We start from the raw sequence: 21849 nt of genomic DNA on the forward strand, positions 1-21849 counted from the left end.
GGAAGAGAACTGGTCTCGCTTGGATTACCTACACCAGGATCAATGAACTGTGGAGAGAAAGCAACGTACAAGGCATAAAAATGGCAGTACTCTGGAACCCAACAGCAGGGGGAAAGGGACATTCCCAAAGAATGGGTACTGACAAACAATCCAAGGGAACCAACTATATGAGTCATGGGCCTGTTTGAGAAATTCATAAACACACTGGACCTTCTTTAAAGCAATATGTACATAGCCACAAACACCAAACTGTCCATACAATTTGAGGGCATTCATGAAGCCCCTGTAATCCATTCTTAGATACTAATTTTAAAACTATTAGCCATTTAGATATTTTAAATGTTTCAAATACTGCTCTCAAATTTTTAAATTTTAAATACTGAATGTGAAATCACATCCAAAGGTTTTTCAACTACAAATACAACACACATAATAAAGTATTAAGTCTTTCACATACATATAACATATAAGACTATACCAATAGCATGGAACAGGTACTAACAGAAGAGGCTAACAGATATCAACTGGAGGCTACCATCATTAAATGGACACCATATGGCAATTCCTCACATTTTTTACTACAGTTGAAATACTTTTCCATAGTATGTCCCTAATGATTGGGTACACTTGGTAGATGTGTACCAAGCCCCTCTCCCATTCAAATCATAACACTGAAATTACCTCAAAAATTAGTAAGATCTAGAGCACTGTATTTATGATGGCCCAGAAAAAAAAACAAAAACTATATACATAGCTTAATCAAAAGCTTCTACTCAAAATACATAGATACTACTGTATGTCATTTTACTTAAAACAAGCAAAAACCAACACAAGCAACAGAAATAAGCTAGGGAGATAAAATCAGAAGTAAACGCTTCAAATCTATTATGAAACAGGTGAGATATAAATTTTAAATTACATGAAGGTAGCCAGGAAATCTATACCCTCCACTTGTTATTAGGAAGCAGTCAATGACATTATTAGTATACCCTTAACCTCTGAGTATATAATGAAAGGAAATGGCTCCATTTTACCACAAAATGTTCTACATTACAGGAAAAAACAGAAGAATAGAACACAAAGAACAATGTTGTAATAGAGAGTTGTGTTACTCGTACATTCTTTAAACGTATAGAAAAAGGTGCTTATGAACACAGTATTATAGCCATGCATTTTGATTCTATAATACATCTTTTATGAATTTCATATTTGAAAATACAATCAAATCTAAAATATTCAGTGTTATATCCATGCATTTTGACTCTATATCTTATATAAGCTGATATATAAAAATATTCTGAAAATATAAAGTATATCTTTGCTGATACATTTTCTATACAATCTCTGAAAGAGAATCTAATTTCCTGAGTATGTGAATACATAAACTTGATGAAATCAAGCTTCAAGATGAAGCACCATTGAGTCTGATTACATACAACAAAATTTAAAGCAAAGATCATACTCCTACACCATATTAAAATTTTTTGTACTAAGCAGAGTTATAAAAAGACACTTTATATGAGGTTAAAAAATATTTTTTAAGCAGAGTTAACTGCTATACTAATACCATTTTTGTATACAATATTGAATGCATATATTAAAGTCGGCACATAAAGTCCAAAAATTAATCAACTACTGTTTCAATTAGAAATTTCTGTACTTGAAAAACTTTGGAGAAAGTATTCTTTAAATTATAAATTCATTCATGGATTTAACATAAGTAATTTTTAACAGCTTCATATATCCCTGAAGTTCTAAGGCAGGGAGTAATTTGTAATTTTGGTTGAGTCATATATTTCACTTGGATACACTAAAAGACTCAGGAATACCAAGAGTTACTAGGTACAAATACTCCCAGTCAATGTGAGTGGTGTCTGTATTTTTTTTTCTGCTTATTTTTGAATGCAGAGTACTTTCATGTAATACCTGAAGCACAAGCTATTTTCTTAAATCATACTTCACTGCTTTAAAAATATGGGAAATGCCATAAGACAGAGGAATCTCCAAGTGTGAGGGTTCATAAAGAAAGGTCTCTGAAAATCCCTTGTAAGATAGTCAAAGGACTTAACAGCAGCTCAAGAGAAGGCAGGATTTTGGTACTGTCTGTATGTACATCATAATCTAATAGAATGATCAGCAGGCAGAAGTGACAATTAGTTCAAGAAGTCAAACTTCAATTCTGCTACTAAATTCTAGTATGATTCACGTTAAATCAAAGTTAATGCACATCATTTACCTCACTAGAGAAAACACTGCATGTATCTGCTTTTCAGACACTACAATGCAAAGTTCATATAAATTCCCTTATGTGAAATTCAAAACTAAAGTAGCTTTTGGTACAAATAATTCACCAGGGCAGTGATTTGAAGGGGCACTGACTGCAATGCACAACTGTAGTAATTGCAGCTCAAAAACATAAATGCTGTCTTCTTATGTCTGCATCAGGGAAAAGACTTAGTCATAGTCCATCCACATCCCTTACCATCCTCCTCTAACAAGCAGACAATCAGAAACTCACAGATACACCCAAAGCCCACTGCCTAGACACACAGTGAGAAATATTAATAAAAATAGCCTCGGAACAGACAAGAAGCTTCTGTGCTACAGACGGTGATTACCTGGAGGTAGGAATTGCAGCTGGTTATTAGCTAATCGAAGATGACGTAAAGCTCTCAGACGACCAATTTCTGGGCAAACGATTTCTAAGGCATTGTCACTAAGATCCAAACATTGTAGTTTTACAAGAGACCCAATGGCTTTGAAGAGAAAAGAAGGGTAAAAGCAAAATTAATTTGACTCAAGTGTTAAGACCAACTTTTAATCCAATTAAATATTATCCAAGTTTAAATATTTTAATACTTAATATCCCTATCTCTGATGCTGACATAATAGTAAAAGCATGTATCAAATTAATTTTTTTAAACATTTTTATTGTAGTATAGTATCAAACAACATTCTATGAAGTAACACTTTCACCTCAATATACGTAAACTTTAAAAAGATTATAAATAAAAATGTTAAAACAATGTGAAAAACTACTTGAATAAATAATTCATGAAATGATATAGTCTTTTTTATCTAACCAAAATGCTTAACTCAATTTAATAAACTAGAAGTTATTTTATTATTTACCCAATGTCAATTTATCTGATAATAATTTACTTAACCATTATAAATATTTTATACTTATTAAATTTAACTGCCACTGTTAACTAGACTTACTAATTAGAGGGGAAAAAAGCTTTGAAACTAATAATGATGTTTTATAATTAAAATTCCCTAATACTCCAACCAAAATAGGTTTAAAGAGACAATCTGTTCTACTATTATAAAGCACAGATTTAACTCTAGCATCTCCTAACTATTAGTAAAAACTGAAAGTGTATTTACCTTCCGGAACCACAACTATGTTATTTGAGTGAAGATACCTAGAAAAAAGAAGGGAAAAAAGTTATTATCACTTAGTACTTCTGCTAGATAATCACCCTGTAAAATGCTCACTTAGAAATTTATTGAATATAATAAAAGGACCAGACTTTCTTTCATACACTATTCTAAATGCATAGCACAAAATAATTAATAATACTTTGAGAATAATACTGTATGCTAGAATTGCAAATATTAAAACTATTTGCTAATTCAGTTTCTGTTTTAAAAAGCATACACAATAAACAATTATTTCTTAAGCTCATAAAACACATTACTAGTTTCTCTAGCTCATTTTAAGTAATGAAGGTTTTCAGCAAAACACCTAATAATGTTAAGAAAAGTCAACAACTACTGTGTATAGGGAAACACAACTTTTAATTTTTAAAGGATAACGTCACAAAATAATCAAATCAAAGATATTTCAAGACAGCTAGGTGAACCAAGAATGAAGTGATTAAATACTTATCATTTACAATATCTGTAGAAATACTCAACTGTCAAGATATAGAATTTATTCACAGCAAGCGGAATTTTGTAAACAAGAAATCAAATTCTTTCCTAAAAATAAAAAAGGTCTAACCCACTGACAAGTCCAGGCAAGCCTAAGTAAATAACATTCCCCACTGAAGTATCTCTAGCACTCTCTGGTGGAGACATCACGCAGTTGTCAGCAGCCAACTATTCAGAGCCAAACAATAGTGACCAATGAAAATTACACAGTAATAATTTTTAAAATAAACTGTATCACTGATTTTGAGACCAGAGAACTAGATTTTGATAAACTATTTTCAAAACTACTATCTTATTATACTTCATAATCAATCTTCACATATTTTAAACAGAATTTAGTCTTCTATATTTTATAGCCTAATATCAAATGTTAAAAAGTCTATTAAAAAATAAGTAAGATACAAAATTGATAAATTTAAGATTTCTATATGCTGGATTAAATCAATTTTGTGTGGGTATTAACCTTCTGGGCCTAACACCATTTAACCGATTTTAAACCATTCTATGATTCATTTTATTCCTTGCTTTTTATTTTTTAAAATGTATCCATATTTTAAGGTAAGTATTCTTTAAACATTACTCTTAGGAAGCAATATCTAACTACTTAGTCAGATTACTCTAAAAATTCTTTATGCCAGAAAACAACATATAAGTATACACACACACACACACATTTGCATGTGTTACACAAAAAGGCAGAGTGCCTAGACACCAAACAGAGAGATAACTGATTTTTCTGTAATCTGCAAAATATTTGCTTCAGTTCTAGTCCTACCTATATCTGTTCAGTTCAGTTCAGTCACTCAGTCGTGTCTGACTCTTTGCAACCCCACGGATTACAGCACGCCAGGTTTCCCTGTCCATCACCAACTCCCAGAGTTCACCCAAACTTATATCCATTGAGTCAGTGATGCCATCCAACCATCTCATCCTCTATCGTGGCCTTCTCCTGCCCTCAATCTTTCCCAGCATCAGGGTCTTTTCAAATGAGTCAGTGCTTCGCATCAGGTGGCCAAAGTATTGGAGTTTCAGCTTCAACATCAGTCCTTCTGATGAACACCCAGGACTGATCTCCTTTAGGATGGACTGATTGGATCTCCTTGCAGTCAAAGGGACTCTCAAGAGTCTTCTCCAACACCACAGTTCAAAGGCATCAATTCTTTGGCACTCAGCTTTCTTTATAGTCCAGCTCTCACATCCATACATGACTACTGGAAAAACCACAGCTTTGACTATATGGACCTTTGTTAGTAAAGTAATGTCTCTGCTTTTTAATATGCTGTCTAGGCTGGTTATAACTTTTCTTCCAAGGAGTAAGCGTCTTTTAATTTCATGGCTGCAGTCATAATCCGCAATGATTTTGGAGCCCCAAAAATACAGTCTCTTACTGTTTCCACTGTTTCCCAATCTATTTGCCATGAAGTGATGGGACAGGATGCCGTGATCTTCGTTTTCTGAATGTTGAGTTTTAAGCCAGCTTTTTCACTCTTCTCTTTCACTTTCATCAAGAGGCTCTTTAGTCCTTCTTTGCTTTCTGCCATGAGGATGGTGTCATCTGCGTATCTGAGGTTATTGGTATTTCTCCTGGCAATCTTGACACCAGCTTGTGCTCCATCCAGCCCAGCGTTTCACATGATGTACTCTGCATAGCGCAGAAGGATTGATGCTATTCAACTGTGGTATTGGAGAAGACTCTTGAGAGTCCCTTGGACTGCAAGGAGATCCAACCAGTCCATCCTAAAGGAGATCAGTCCTGGGTGTCGCTGGAAGGACTGATGTTGAAGCTGAAACTCCAATACTTTGGCCACCTGATGCGAAGAGCTGACTCACTGGAAAAGACCCTGATGCTGGGAAAGATTGAGGGCAGGAGGAGAAGGGGACGACAGAGGATGAGATGGTTGGATGGCATCACCAACTCGATGGACATGGGTTTGGGTGGACTCCAGGAGTTGATGATGGACAGGGAGCCCTGGCGTGCTGCGGTTCGTGGGGTCGCAAAGAGTCAGACAGGACTGAGCAACTGAACTGAACTGAACTGACTCTGCATATAAGTTAAATAAGCAAGGTGACAATATAATAGCCTTGATGTACTCCTTTCCCAATTTGCAACCAGTCTGTTGTTCCATGTACAGTTTCAACTGTTGCTTCCTGACTTGCATACAGATTTCTCAGGAGGCAGGTCAGGTGGTCTGGTATTTCCATCTCTAAGAATTTTCCACAGTTTGTTGTGATCCACACAGTCAAAGGCTTTGGCATAGTCAATAAAGTAGATGTTTTTCTGGAACTCTCTTGCTTTTTCAATGATCCAATGGATGTTGGCAATTTTATCTCTGGTTCCTCTGCCTTTTGTAAATTCAGCTTGAACATCTGGAATTTCATGGTTCACATACTGTTGAAGCCTGGCTTGGAGAATTTTGAGCATTACTTTGCTAGCACATGAGATGAATGCAATTGTCCAAGAGTTTGAACATTCTACCTATGTAAAAGGACTTTAAAACGTCTCAGTCAAAACAAGAACTAAATTATTCACTATTATCATTAAAATAAATAAGCATATTTTAAACATTAAATTTATCTACATTATAACGAAGAAACAGTAGTTTAGAATGTTCTCAATCCTGACTACACATAGGAATCACCAGCGGTCTTCAAAATATAGATGCCCAAGGCCATCTCAGGTTTTTCCGATGTGCAACTGATAAACAATCATCCTTGGCAGAATGGATCAGAGAGTAGGTCCTGGAGCCAGACAGCGTGTACCTTATTAGCCATGTGAGCAGGGGAAAATCTGTGACCTTTTCACTTTCTTAATCTATGGAACTAGAGGATAATAGCATCAAGAACATTGGGATATTGTAAGGATTAAATGAATCAATAAATGTAAAGCCCTTAGAAGAAAATTCAGTGAACCCCACTGTTATTGTTATAGTTATTATTGTTATCATGAGTCATCTGTAATCCAAGGCTTGGCAATTTTAAGCCCCTTCTCTTTACTTTTGTTATTTCAAATTAGTTAAAATGGTGGTGTCTCCACCTAAGTGGTTTTCATCAAGCTATTTCTTCTACTCAAAATGATGCATTCATTTTTGTGAGAATGCATGACAATATAGCCACCTTGGAAAATGGTTGGCTGTTTTTTTTTTTAAATAAAATTGTAGATATTTACTTAATAGTAATATGCCAATGTCAGTTTCTTAATTTTGACAACAGTTCCACAAAAATTGTATTAAGATGTTGACAACAGGAGAAACTAGATACCAGAACTCTGTACTTAGTATCTTTACAACTTTTCTGTAAATACAAAACTGTTCCAAATTAAAATTTTTTTAATTAAAGGAACAAGTCATTTATTTCCAGTCATGATTAAATAATAGGGACCAGATTTACCCAATTGCTATAAGCAATAAGAAAACTGAATGTATTATATGAAACAATTATTTTCAGATACTGACAAGAGGCAGCTAGAGAGAGAAAAAACAAGTGAGGTGAACAACTCACTCGTTGCTCACAACAAATTGTGGCAAATTTGCCTAGAGGCAAATTGTGGACTGTGGATACCAAACAAAGAATGCAAGTCTCATGGAGTTACGAAGATACATAGCAGAGTTCAGGGATCCCGAGGCAGCTGGAAGTTGTGGAGTACAGTTCTGGAGAAGGTACTACTGATAAAAGAAAACAAAAAAACAAAACTTCAAGGCAGCCTTTGACTCTTAGTTGAATTCTAAAATGCATTCCAGGCAAAAAAGTAACTGAAAACCTAACAGCTGAACAGTCCACAGAACTCATACAGGGCTAGAAAGCACTCAAGTTCTGAGCAGCAAGTGTACCAAATCCTTGTTGATCATTTTGTGCATTTAAATGAGATCCTCAAAAGGCCTTCTGTGGGTAATAGGGCTAAACTATCCCTACAGTAGAGGTTACTCTAGATCTGTCCTAACAAAGCATAAAGACAGACCATGAAAGGATCAAACTAAATTGCAAATAATTTTAAAGCCAGGAGAAAGCACCACAAAAAGGAAGACAACAAAGTGTAACACTCAGTAATTAACATTTATAAGGTCCAGCATCTAATGAAAAAGTGCTAAGAATCAGGAAAATATGACCAATAACCAGGATAAAAAATAGTTACCACAAATAGACTTTATCTGGTATGACACAGATAAAGCAATTAGCAAATAAAAACTTTAAAACATAAATAATAATTATATTCAGGTATTCAAAGAAAAACATTAACATTGTAAGACAAATGTTAACATATAAAGAAGACCCAAATAGCACTTCTAGAGATCAAATATAAAAAATAAAAATTCCACCAGGTGGGATTAACAGCAAATTAGATATTGAAGCAGAAAATATTACTAACTCTGAAAATAGAGAAACATAATTTGTCCTAAATGAAGCATATTAAAAAAAATAAAGACTGAAAACAACTGTAACTGTGTGTCAGTAATTATGGGACAATATCAAACTAACAACAGGTAAGAGTCCCAAAAGTAGGGACCAGAGATAAGGGCATAGAAATAAATATCTAAAGAAATAATGTTTAAAAATTTCAAATTTGATGCAAGCTATAAAGACACAACCTTTCAGGGATCACAGCCTTGTCATGGTGAAGAGGCTTGCATGATTCAATGGAGCTATAAGCCATGCCATGCAGGGCCACGTAAGACAGACAGGTCATGTTCTAAATGGAACAACTGACTGGTTCAAATTTGGGAAAAGAGTAAGACAAGCTGTATCTTGTCACCTTGCATATTTAACTTATATGCAGAGTATATCCTGGGGTTTCCCAGGTGGCGCAGTGGTAAAGACTCCTCCTGCTAATGCAGGAAAAGCCAGAGATGTGGGTTTGATCCCTAGATTGGGAAGATCTCCTAGAGAAGGAAATGGCATTCCACTCCAGTTTTCTTGCCTGGAAAATTCCACGGACAGAGGAGCCTGGCGGGCTACAGTCCATGGGGTCACAAAGAGTCGGACATGACTGACCGACTGAGCACGCACAGACACACAGAGTACACCATGCAAAATGCCAGGCTGTATGAATCACAAGCTGGAATCACGACTGCCAGGAGAAACAGCAACAACCTCAGATATACAGATGATACTATTCTAGTGGCAGAAAGTGAAGAGGAACTAAAGAGCCTCTTGATAGGTATGCTAAGGGAGAGCGAAAAAGCTGGCTTGAAACTCAATATTAAGAAACTAAGATGGGCATGCAGCCCTATTATTTCATGGCAAACAGAAGGGGAAAAAGTAGAAGCAGTGACAGATCTTCTTTTCTTGGGCTCCAAAATCACTGCAGATGGTAACTGCAGCCAGGATATTAAAAGAATCTTGCTCCTCAGAAGGGAACCTCTGACAAATTTAGACAGTGTATTAAAAAGCAGACATCAATTTGCTGACAAAGGTCCATATGGTCAAACGTATGGTTTTCCCAGTAGTCATGTATGGATGAGAGTTGGACAATAAAGAAGGCTGAGTGCCAAAGAACTGATGCTTTCGAATCGTGGTGCTGTACAAGACTCTTGGGAGTCCCTTGGACTGCCAGTCAATCCTAATGGAAATCAACCCTGGGTATTCATTGGAAGGACTGATCCTGAAGTTTAAACTCCAATATTTTGGTCACTTTATGTGAAGAGCTGACTCATTGGAAAAGATTCTGAGAAAGATTGAAGGCAAAAGGAAACAGGAGCAGCAGAGGATAAGACGGTTAGATGGCATCATCGACTCAATGGACATGAATCTGAGCAAACTCTGAGGGATAATGGAAGACAGAGAAGCCTGGTGTGCTTTAGTCTGTGGGGTCACGAAGCATCAGACACAGCTCAGCAACTAAACGATGACAACAACGAAGACAAAAACCCAAGATGCTCAGTGAATGTCAAGGACAATCATACGTCAAGCGAATCATAACAAATTCCTGAAAACCAATATAAGAAACAGAAATTCTTCAAAGTAGCCCAAGGAGAAAAGAACTCTACATACTGTGGAAGAAATATAGGAACGTCTCTTCACAAAGTATGCAAGCCAGAAGACAAAGAACACCAAGAAAATGCTGAAAGGAAAGAAGTAACCGACAACCAAGAACTCTAATTCCAGAAGACTATATATATATGTGTGTATATGTGTGTATATATATATATATTTCAGAATTATGAAGCAGAATGTAAAGTAAGAAACTAAACAACTTTTAGCAGAGTAAAACACTATACAACTTAAAAAGCAGAGACATTACTTTGCTGACAAAGGTCTCTCTAGTCAAAGCTTTGGTTTTTCCAGTAGTCATGTATGGATTTAAGAGTTGGACTATAAAGAAAGCTGAGCACCAAAGAATTGATGCTTTTGAACTGTGGCGTTGGAGAAGAATCTTGAGAGTTCCTTGGATTGCAAGGAGATAAAACCAGTCCATCCTAAAGGAGATCAGTCCTGAATATTCATTGGAAGGACTGACACTGAAGCTGAAACTCCAATACTTTGGCCACCCGATGCGAAGGACTGACTCCTTGGGAAAGACCCGATGCTGGGAAAGACTGAAGACAGGAGGATATGGGGATGACAGAGGATGAGATGGTGGGATGGCATCACCAACTTGATGGACATGAGTTTGAGCAAGCTCTAGGAGTTGGTGATGGACAAGGAAGCCTGGCGTGCTACAGTCCACGAGATTGCAAAGAGTCGGACACGACTGAGTGACTGAACTGAACTGAAGAACTCTAATTCCAGAAGGCTATAATATATACACACGCATATTTCAGAATTACGAAGACGAATGTAAAGTAAAAAACTATACAACTTTTAGAGGAAAAAAAGCAGAAGAAAGTCTTTAGGGCCTAGGATTAGAAAACATTCTTATACTTGATACTAAAAACATGATATATAAAAGCAAAAATTGTTCATGTGGACCTCATCAAAAGGTAAAACTTTTGCTCTGCAAAGAACATGAAAATAGAAAGTATACAATGGGAGAAAATATTTGTAAACAGCATATACAACCAAGGACTGGTTTCCAGAATATATAAAGAATTCTTAAAATTCTTACAACTGAAAAAAGGACCCAAATAGAAAATGTGCAATAGCCAAGAACAGACATTTCACTGAAGAAAAGATAAAGATGACAAGTATTTTAAAAGATGTCAAATGTTATTAGGGTAGAGAAATACAAATTAAAATCACAATTAGATAAAACCACACATCTATCAAAATGAAAAAAAAAGTTAAATAATGACATAAAAATAACACTGGTAAGATGAGGAGAAACTGGAACAATCACACACTACTAGGGGAGAATGTAAAATGGTACAGCCAACCTGGAAAATTATTTGGAAGTTTTTAATGAAATTACAAATTCAGATGAAAAGTGGCAGAGTAAGGATCTCCAAAAATTCTCTTTTCATAAAATAAACAAGAATACTGCCAAAAATTATTCATAAGATACATGTACAAAACTTTGGAAATTAAACTCAAAGACTTGCAGTAACAAAGGGAGGGTTTGTTTAAGGAAAGCAGCAGGCAGAAGACGAGGTTGTGACCATGGGGCATTTTCCCTTGCCCTGGTCCTACCCCCAGCTCTCCACCACTGCAGGGCCTGGAAACACTGCGGTCACTTTCCCCTTTACCTGCAGTGGCCTGGCCAGCACCGGGAGGGACAGACCCAAGCTGCAGTTCACTCCCAGAGAACCGTCATTTGACTGTCTCATGGTTCCCTGAAAGATCCCACTTGCAAGTGTGTTTTTAACTTGATCTGACTACAAGCTTGCCCAGTACAAAAACACTTTCCCCAGTTGTGACAAATTACAGGCCACTGTTTTAACTTCACTGCTGCCTAAGACAGTAGACCACAGCTGGAGCAAACAACAGACAACCAAAAAACTTAAACAAAAAAATTGGGGAAGGAGATTTACAGAGGAACTTTGAAAAACTGGCGTATTTCTAGAAATATACAAGGTCACATGCACGCCCAGAGTTGCACATATGCTCAGGAAAAGATCTGAGAAACCCTAAGCTCTCAACTCTGCTGAAATTGAAGCTCTTCTTAAGAAATGAAGAAGGGCTTCCCTGGTGGCTCAGATGGTAAAGAATCTGCCTGCAATGCTGAAGACCTGGGTTTGATCCCTACGTTGGGAAGATCCCCTGGAGTAGGGAATGGCTACCCACTCCAATATTCTTGCCTGGAGAATCTCATGGACAGAGGAGCCTGGCAGGCTACAGCCCATAGGGTTGCAAAGAGTCAGACACCACTAACGTGATTTAGCACACACAGCACACGTAAGAAGTGAAGTCTAAAGCAAAGCTGTCAACTGTCTACCTAACTGAGAGGGGAAGGTATGCCACAATACATACACAGAGACCTCAGCAAAGACTGGGAGACTTAGCAGATTCAGGTTGTTAAAGAAATCTCTGCTTAATCATTAGGTGACCACTAAAGTAACTGACCGGATTCTTAAAAAAAAAAAAAAGAATAAAAAGGAAAGGGAAAAAAAAAAAAACAGAGAGTAGAGGAACTCCTTCTATAAGGGCCAAAACAATTGTGATACCAAATCCAGACAAAGACATAACCAGAAAAGAAGACTACAGACCATTATCTCTTATGAATACAGATGCAAAAATCTTCAACAAAATACTAGCAAGCCAAATCCAACAACATATAAAAAGGATTATACTCCGTGAGCAAATGAAAATTATCCCCAGTAACGCACAGCAGGTTCAACACATGAACGTTAATAAAAACATGATCATCACAATAGATGACAGAAGGAAAGATTATCTGATAAAACCAAATACCTTTTATACTAAAAACAGAGAATAAAGTATAGAAGAGAATTTCCTCAGTTACATATGGGGACCTATGAAAAATCTAAAGCTAACACACTCAATGGCAAAAGACTAAAAACTTTCCCGCTAAGATCAACACAAAGATGCCCAGTCTCATCACTTCTATTCAACATTCTATATTCTAGCCAGGGCAACTAAGCAAGAAAAAGAAATAAAAGGTACATAGACCAGAAAGGAAGAAACACAACTCTTTATTGGTAGATGACTTGATCTTGTTTACAGAAAACTGGAAGGAATTCAACAAAAACAAGAAAGAGCTAATAAATGAGTCTGGCAAAGTTGAAGGATATAATATCAATATATAAAAATCAACTGTATTTTTATACTGTTGTTGTTTTAGTTGCTAAGTCATGTCTGACCTCTGCATCCACATGGACTGAAGCCTGCCAAGCTCCTCTGTTCATGGGATTTCCCAGACAAGAATTTTCATATATTAGGCACTAAACAATTCTAAAGGGAAATTAAGAATATAATTCTATATACAAAAACATCAAAAAGAATAAATTTAACAGAAGAAATTCAGTATTTTTACACTAAAAAGTGTTCAATGTTCAAACTATTAAATTGTTGAAAGAAACTGAAGACCTAAATAAACAGAAAAATATCCCACATTCATGGATTAGAAGACATAATACTGTTAGGAGGGCAATAATCCACAAACTGATCTAAAGAGTCAATGCAATCATTATCAACAATAACACTTGGCTTTTTTTTTCTTTTATAAATTAAGAACATATCTTAATATTCACATGGAAATGCAAGGGATTTAGAATAGCTAAAATCATTTTGAAAAACAAGAATAATGTTGGAGGATCCATACTTCTCAATTTTTAAACCTATTACAAAGCTAGAGTAATCAAGTCTCTGTGGTACTGGCAAAAAGATAAGACATATAGATCAACAGAATAGAATTGAGAATCAAGAAATATGCCTATGTGCCTATGTGCCCTGGGAAAAGAACAGCCGTCTCAATAAATGGTGGTAAGATAACTAGATATCCCACATAAAAATAGAACTTTAGATCTCTACATCACATAATATGCAAAAATTAACTCAAAATGTATCAAGACTTAAATGTAAAAGCTAAAACTATATGACTTAAATAAGAAAATGGAGGTAAATCTTCATGACACTGGATTAGAAAATCTTTCAGACATGATAACAAAACACAAACAGTTTATCAAAAAAAGTAAAAGATAAATCACACAGAACAGGAGAAAATATTTGCAAATCATATATATGATAAGGGTCTAGTATCTCAAACATATAAAACACTCTTAGAACTGAACAACAAAAAGACAACTATTATCATTTTTAAATGGACAACAGGTTTGAACAAATATTTCCCCAAAGAAAATACATAAATGACCAATAAGCACATGAAAAGACATGATTAGTCATTAGAAAAAATACAAATGAAAACTATAAGAAATCAATTTACACATCCTAGGGAGACTTTAATCAAAAGTACAGAAAATAACAAGTGTTGATGACAATGTGGAGAATCCTCACGTATTGTTGGTAGAACTACAAAATAGTACAGCCTCTTTGGAAAAGAGTTTGGCAGTTCCTCAAACGTTAAACATAGAGTTACCTACCACTGCATTCCACTCCTAGGTAGAAACTCCAGAGAACTAAAAATAAATGTTCATAACCAAACTTCTACATAAATGTTTACACGCATTATTCACCATAGCCAAAATGTGGTAAGTCAAATGTCTACTGACTAAAAAATGGATCAACAAAATGCTGTCTATCCATGCGATGGAATATTATTCAGCCATAAAAAGAATGGATTCTGAAATATGCCACAGCATAGACGACACATGCTGTGCTAAAGCAGCCAGACGTAAACAGTCACATGTTGCATGATTCCCCTCATACAAAATGGCCAGAATAGGGATATCCATAGAAACAGAAAGCAGATTATTGGCCACTAGGGAGTTACAAGGAATTTGGAGAGGGGAATGATTAGTAATCATCATTTAGGGTGATGAAAGTGTTCTGGATTAGACAGCGATAATGGTTGTTCCATCTTGTGTATATACCAAAACCAATGAACCATACACTTTTAAAGTGTATGATTAAATTTTTATGTAAATCATATTTCAATTTAAAAAATGAAACAAAGATTTTTCATATGATTCAGCAATTAAACTCTTAAGCATTTATCTCAGAGAAATGAAAACTTACTCATATGCCAAAAAACATGTACATGAATGTTTGTAGGAGCTTTATGCATAATAGCTAAAAATGAAATTAATATGTCCTTCAGTAGGTGAATGGACAAACTCTATTACATCCCTACTGTGAAATATAACTCAGCAACACAGAGGAACTACTGCTACATGCAACTACTTAAACAGGTCTCAGGGGAATTATGCTGCACGAAAAAAAAGCTAGCCCTGAAAGGCTGCATGCTGCATGATTTATAAAACATAAAAAATTAAACTGACCAAGTTATAGAGATGGAGAACAGAGTAGCAGTTGCCAGGGTTTGGGGACATGGGGAATGCGATTATAAAAGGGTAAAAAATTAGGAAAATGGAATAATATTAGTAGATTGTAGTATTGCCAATTTCCTGGTGGTGATCTTATTCTATAGTTATGTAAAACATGAACACTGGTAGAACCTAACAGGGTACACAAGGATGTTTATGAATTACTTCTTATGTGTGATACCACCATTATCTCAAAGCAAAAAGTTCAATTTGTTTTTTAAAAAAAGGACAAATGAAGACTTTTTTTCAAGCAAACCAAATCTGATAGAATATAGAAACTAATATAAAAAGATATTTTCTCATTTTTAAGTTTAAGAATTTAAATGCAAAATTTATATAACAGTGTATTTCACCAGATACCGATTTTATCTCTCAGCTAAAAATCTACCGGTTATGACATATTGGAGCTGGACCCTGTAGAAATTTCTCCTTTGCTAACTGATCTAATGTTAGGACTGTTATCAAAAGAAGGTGTTAAGAGTGACTCTGAAAGGTGAGAATAGCAGGAAGGCACCTCTCTGGGTCCAGTCCTCTTTCCATTTTTTATTCCGCAGAGCCAAGCCCCAGCAGCCCTCCTGGACCACTTTAAGCCACATCTCAAACCACGAACGCCCCAAGCTGAATTCAGTTTTGCAGCATCTCTGGCTGTTATTCTCAGGCCACGCTCCTCACCAACAATGCGCTTCTATAAGCAACTTCAACTGGCCTCATGTACCCGTCTTCCCACCGCGCGGCCACTGCTGTACTAGCTCTGCCATGGTCTCAAGCAGCTGCCCCCTCACCGTCAGGCTGCTTTTAATATGCCAGCTCTGGATTACGAATACGACTCCTGCAACAGTTAGATGATGTTACAGATCTGCTCTGGCCTGAATTAGATGGCAAGGATCTTCACCATGCGAATGCCATCCGCTTTGTGGCAGTCCTATCTTCTTCGAAGAGGTCTAACCTCAGCCTAGGGTTTGGAACTCTCCTAAGTCTTTAGTTCCTTCACTGTCCAATTCTCTAGGTACAGATCTACATTTTTGTACTCACTAATTCTGAGTACCATGGAGTCCTTTTTAACCTCCTTTAGTAGTTAATAACATTTTACTAGTTAACAATTCTTTAATTTTCCCTGCTTAAATTAGTGGTATAGTTTCTAACTGGACCTTGACTGATATATATGGTTTACACATACATAGATCTCTCTCTCTCACAACACTCACACACATGTAAAACACAGGACAACAGCACAAAGGACAGGAGGGATGAACTGAATGCATTGATCCAAGGTTCTTATATTAAATGTGAAGTAGTATGTTATGTGAAGGTAGATTATAATAGGTTAAAGAAACATAAACCTTTCAATATTGAAATGAAGTAGAGTTAAAAAATCAATAATGGTAATAAAACATAATCTTAAAATAACACTGAAATAATTTAAAAGAAGGAAACTAAAGAGGGGAAAAATAATAGAGAACAATCGGGACAAATAGAAAAAACAATTGTTAAGATGGTGAACTTAAACACAATCCTATCAGTAATCATAATAAACATAAATAGTCTAAAGATTCCAGTGGAATGAGCCAGATTGTTAGACTGGTCAAAATCAAAGAACCAACTAATGCTGACTTCAAGAAACCCACTTGAGTTATAAAGGCAAAAACAGATTCAAGTAAAAGAATGTGAGTTTCAATCCAGTACAGCAGGATGAACTTCAACTAGACTGATGCCTGACAACTAAGACACTGAAGAGCACACACAGACAAACTGACCCTCAGGCACTGCAACAGTGAACAAAAGCCAGCTCCGGAAGAGAGGCAAAACTGAAGAATGACACTGGCTAAGTCTGAGCTTCGTCTTTTTTTCCTTAATAGCATTTAGTCTAAGGAAAGGGACAAACAGTTACCACAAAAAGTGGCTAAAATTCCAAAAGAAAACTGCATGCTTGCTAGCCAAAATGAGGACAGAGTTCAGGGCAACAATGGTCCCTGACAAACAGAATACCAGAGAATACCAGAAAACAAATAAACAAACAGGGAGGGGAAACCCCAAATCCTATGTATAAACTTTGCCTGAATCAGTGGCTTATTCCAAAACCATTTGTATTGGAAAAAACTATAACTAAAGATAAAAGAACTGGACTGAGATTTCAGTTGCCTTCCAAAAGGCACTTTACTGTTTTGAGTCAACCAGGGAAACCACTGAAACAAAACATCAACACTCTTCAAAGAAATGAACAGATTTTAGTCTCCAAAACACATACCCTCAATTGTCAGAATATAATCTAAAATTACTTAACATATGAACACTCAGGAAAATGTCAATGACAATAAACAATGTATAGCAACCCCAAGACAACCCTGATGTTGGGAATTAGCAGACAACTCTCTAAAAGTAGTTGTTATAATTATGCATAGTGATCTAATGTAAAATATGTCTTAATTAAAAGATAAGGAAATCTTAGCAGAGAAACAGAAACTAAGAAAGGATGAAAGAAAGAATATTCTAGAACTGAAATGTTTTGATTACTGTAGCTCTGAATTACTATCTAAAGTCTAAAAGGGTTATACCTCCAGCTTTGTTCCATTTTCCTTAGATTGCTTTGGTAAGCCTGAGTCTTTTGTAGTTCCATATAAATTTTAGGATTATTTGTTCTAGTTCTGTGAAAGATGTCATGGGTAATTTGATAGGTATCACATTAAATCTGTAGATTGCCTGTGTGGTATGGCTATTTTAACTATATTAATTCTACCAATTCAAGATCTTGGAGACATATCAATATAAATGATTCAATCTAAGTGCAGAGAAAAAGGAGGAAACATGAAGTCCCTCAGAGGTATGTAGGACAATATTAACAAGATATATGTAACTGAGTCCAATAAAGACAGAGAGGAAAAGGTGCATAAAAAGTATTTGAAGAAATAATGGTTGAAAATGTCCCAAATTTGTTAAAAGACATAAATTCACTGTTTCAATTAGCTCAGCAAACTCCAAGATAAATACAAAGAATATTATACCAAGGCACATCACAGTTAAATTGCTAAAAGCCAAGATCAAAAGAAATTCTTCAAAGAAGTCAGAGAAAAATGATATATTACACACACATGGAGAATGACAAAAATTCCACTGACTTCTTATGAGAATCTACGGAGATATGAAGATAGTCAAATACTTTCAAGAAGCTCAAAAAAATAAAAACTGTCAATCCAGAATTCAACTGCCATTGTGTAGATAACTCAGTTTGGAGTCTTATGTTGCAATCTTCTTCATCTTCATGACTGGTTCACCTTTTTGCCTGAAGCCCTCAAGGATTTTTCCAGTAGACTTTAAAGTCTGAAAAAGCTTTTGAAAAAATGTCACACCCATCACTAATAAAAAAATTCTTGAGAAAACAGGAATTAATAGTGTGGTAGGCAGCACCTAGGATGGTCCCCGGTGGTCCCCACTCCTCGGCATGCAGGAGGATGCCGGCCTCCCCTGGAGTGTCACAGCAACAGTGATGCGATGCCACTCCCATGATTAGACGAGAAAGGGGCAAGGGGTCCTCTCTCACGTAGCCTCGTGTGCTCTTCTGCTTGCTCACTCTGATCGAAGTCAGCTGCCATGTTGTGAGCTACATAATAGAGGCTAAGTGGCGATGAACTAAGGGAGTTCTCTGACCAACAGCCAGCTAGGAACTGACGCCCTCAGTCTAACAACCTGCAAGGAATTGGTAGAATCCTGCCAACAACCATATGAGTGAACACAGATAGAGGATCTTTCCTCAGTTGAGCTTTTGGGTAAGTCAGCAGCCCTGGGCAACAATCTTGATCAGAGCCTTGAGAGAGACACTGAAGCAAAGGGATCCAGCTAAGCCAAGCCCAGATTATGGACCTTCAAAAAATACAAGAGAATAAGTGTTTATTCTTTTAACTACCCCTACATTTTAAGCAACTACATTAACAGATGCTTAATCTGTTGAGCAGCAATAGATTATTAACACAGATGGATACTTACTTAACACGTAAGAATTGTGTTAACTGTAAGGCCAGCGTCTTTCTTAGTGGAGAAAACCTGGAGGTATTCCCACTAAGGTCTGAAAGAAGACAAGGATACCTACTACCTCAAATACAATTTTACACTGCTCTGGGGAAGGAATGGTCAATGCAATCAGAATAGAGAAAATAAAGATTTGGAAAAGGAGAAGTAACACTGTATTTTCAGACATGAGAGTAGAGTATACCTGGAAAATTCTGGAGAATCAATGATAAAAGTAACTCAAACAATAGCAGATTTCAGGAAGGAGCAAGACATACAGTTAATATGCAAAAAGCCATAGTGCTCCTATAACAAAAATTACCCAGTTAGGAGATATAACAGATAAGAAAGATCATTTACACAGCGAAAAAAATTAACATTTAGGAAAAAACTATTAGAAATGTTCAAAACCTATATGGAGAAAAATATAAAGTTATCTATTAAGGACAGAAAAGTAGAGCTAAAAAATGTTAATACGTCCCTGTTCTTAGAAATATATACTAAAGTAGTTAGGGGTGAAAAACCACGCTTCAGAATAAATGCACATATAATATATTTAAAGAGAATGAAAACAAAAACTTGATAAACCAAACAGGGCAGAACATCACTGAGGATACGTTGCAATGCAAACTACTATAGCCACTATGAGAACAGTGTGGAGATTCTTTAAAAAACTGGAAATAGAACTGCCTTATGACCCAGCAATCCCACTGCTGGGCATACACACTGAGGAAATCAGAATTGAAAGAGACATGTGTACCCCAATGTTCATCGCAGCACTGTTTATAATAGCCAGGACATGGAAGCAACCTAGACGTCCATCAGCAGATGAAAGGATAAGAAAGCTCTGGTACATATACACAATGGAGTATTACTCAGCCATAAAAAAGAACACATTTGAATCAATTCTAATGAGGTGGATGAAACTGGAGCCTATTATACAGAGTGAAGTAAGCCAGAAAGAAAAACACCAATACGGTATACTAACATATATATTTGGAATTTAGAAAGACGGTAATGATAACCCTGTATGCGAGACAGCAAAAGAGACACAGATGTATAGAACAGTCTTTTGGACTTTTGAGGGAGAGGGAGAGGGAGAGGGTGGGATGATTTGGGAGAATGGCATGGAAACATGTATAATATCACATATGAAACGAACTGCCAGTCCAGGTTCGATGCAGGATACAGGATGCTCGGGGCTGGTGCACTGGGATGACTCAGAGGGATGGTACAGGGAGGGAGGTGGGAGGAGGGTTTAGGATTGGGAACACGTGTACACCTGTGGTGGATTCATGTTGATGTATGGCAAAACCAATACAATATTGTAAAGTAATTAGCCTCCAATTAAAATAAATTTAAGTTAAAAAAATAAATGAATAAAGTGAACCTAATCCAGAAGAAACAATCAAACAAGACATCTAAAAAAAAACATCTTGAGGGGAAATTGGGATAATTTAAATATGAACTGTATATTAAATGATATTATTGAATTAATACTACTTTTCTTAGACCTAAAAATAATAAAATTATGTGCAAGGATGTCTTTATTCTTAGATACACAGGGGCTTCCCAGGTGGCACTAGTGGTAAAGAATCCACCTTCCAATGCAGGAGACACAGGAGACGTGGGTTCGATCCCTAGTTGGGGAAGACTCCTTGGAGTAGGAAATAGCAACCTACTCCAGCATTCTCTGCCTGGAAAATTCCATGGACAGAGGAGCCTAGTGGGCTACAATCCATGGGGCCACAGAGAGTCGAACAGAACTGAGTGCACGCGTGCGCACACACACACACAATAATGTGTGCAATTTTGTGTGTAAGAGAGACAGAGTGAAAGGAAAGGAAAGGAGAGAAAGAGGGGGAGTAAAAAGAGAGTAGAAGGGGGAAAGAGACGAAGGAAATGAAGCAAAATGTTAACTGGTAACATTTAGGTGAAGCCTGTACAGTTGGTCCTTGAACAAGAGGGTTTAAAGTGCACAGGTCCAATTACATTCTGATTTTTTTCCAACAAATTTCTACTAAGTACTACACCATCCAAGGTTGTGTGAGTCCACAGATGTGGAACTGTGGATGTGGATGTTAGGGAAATTAAAAAGTCTTGTTTAGGCTTCAGAAACAAAGCAGAGCAGGCCTCTGACCTTGCTTCTAACCTGCCTGGACACTGCCCTGACTGTGAGTGACTGTCTTCTGTGAATGCAAGACTGGCAGCATCATAGATAAGACAGGGGATGAATCTTGAGATTGTTGAGCCTCTGGAGGGGAGCTGGGGAGCAAGCCCCAGGTTTAAAAACATTCCAAGTTTTATGCATTAACATGAAATCAGAGCTGCTATTTGCTCACAGATTGATGATCGTCTCCTGGAATTCTAAGTGGGACCCGAACTGCGATCTCGAAAGTCTAACCCACTGAGCAGACACGTTGCCTGGGACATTTTCCCAGTTGAGACTCCTGATGTGCTGTGTCACGGGACTTGCCACTGGCTGTTTAAGTCTGGATGTTGGTGAGAATTCAGTTTTGTGATGTATCCTCTGCTGTTTCTATTTCTCTTTTCTTTTAATCTTAGTATGCTGAAAGTA

The 21849-nt window shown here is 36.5% G+C and overlaps 1 protein-coding gene across 3 annotated transcripts in view; it reads right to left on the reverse strand.

Annotated features, from left to right (window-relative positions):
- LRRC28 (leucine rich repeat containing 28) overlaps positions 1 to 21849 on the reverse strand; it is a 200994-nt gene that overhangs the window by 154231 nt on the left and 24914 nt on the right. For all 3 annotated transcript variants that reach the window (XM_068991153.1, XM_068991151.1, XM_068991152.1), the window contains exons 4-5: positions 3391 to 3428; positions 2619 to 2756 (exon numbers count right to left, since the gene is read on the reverse strand). In XM_068991153.1, coding sequence (XP_068847254.1) covers positions 2619 to 2756; positions 3391 to 3428 — 176 coding nt within the window. The remainder of the gene's footprint in view (positions 1 to 2618; positions 2757 to 3390; positions 3429 to 21849) is intronic.

The sequence above is a fragment of the Capricornis sumatraensis genome, chromosome 19 (assembly GCF_032405125.1).
Source record: "Capricornis sumatraensis isolate serow.1 chromosome 19, serow.2, whole genome shotgun sequence".
Classification (NCBI taxonomy): Eukaryota; Metazoa; Chordata; class Mammalia; order Artiodactyla; family Bovidae; genus Capricornis; species Capricornis sumatraensis.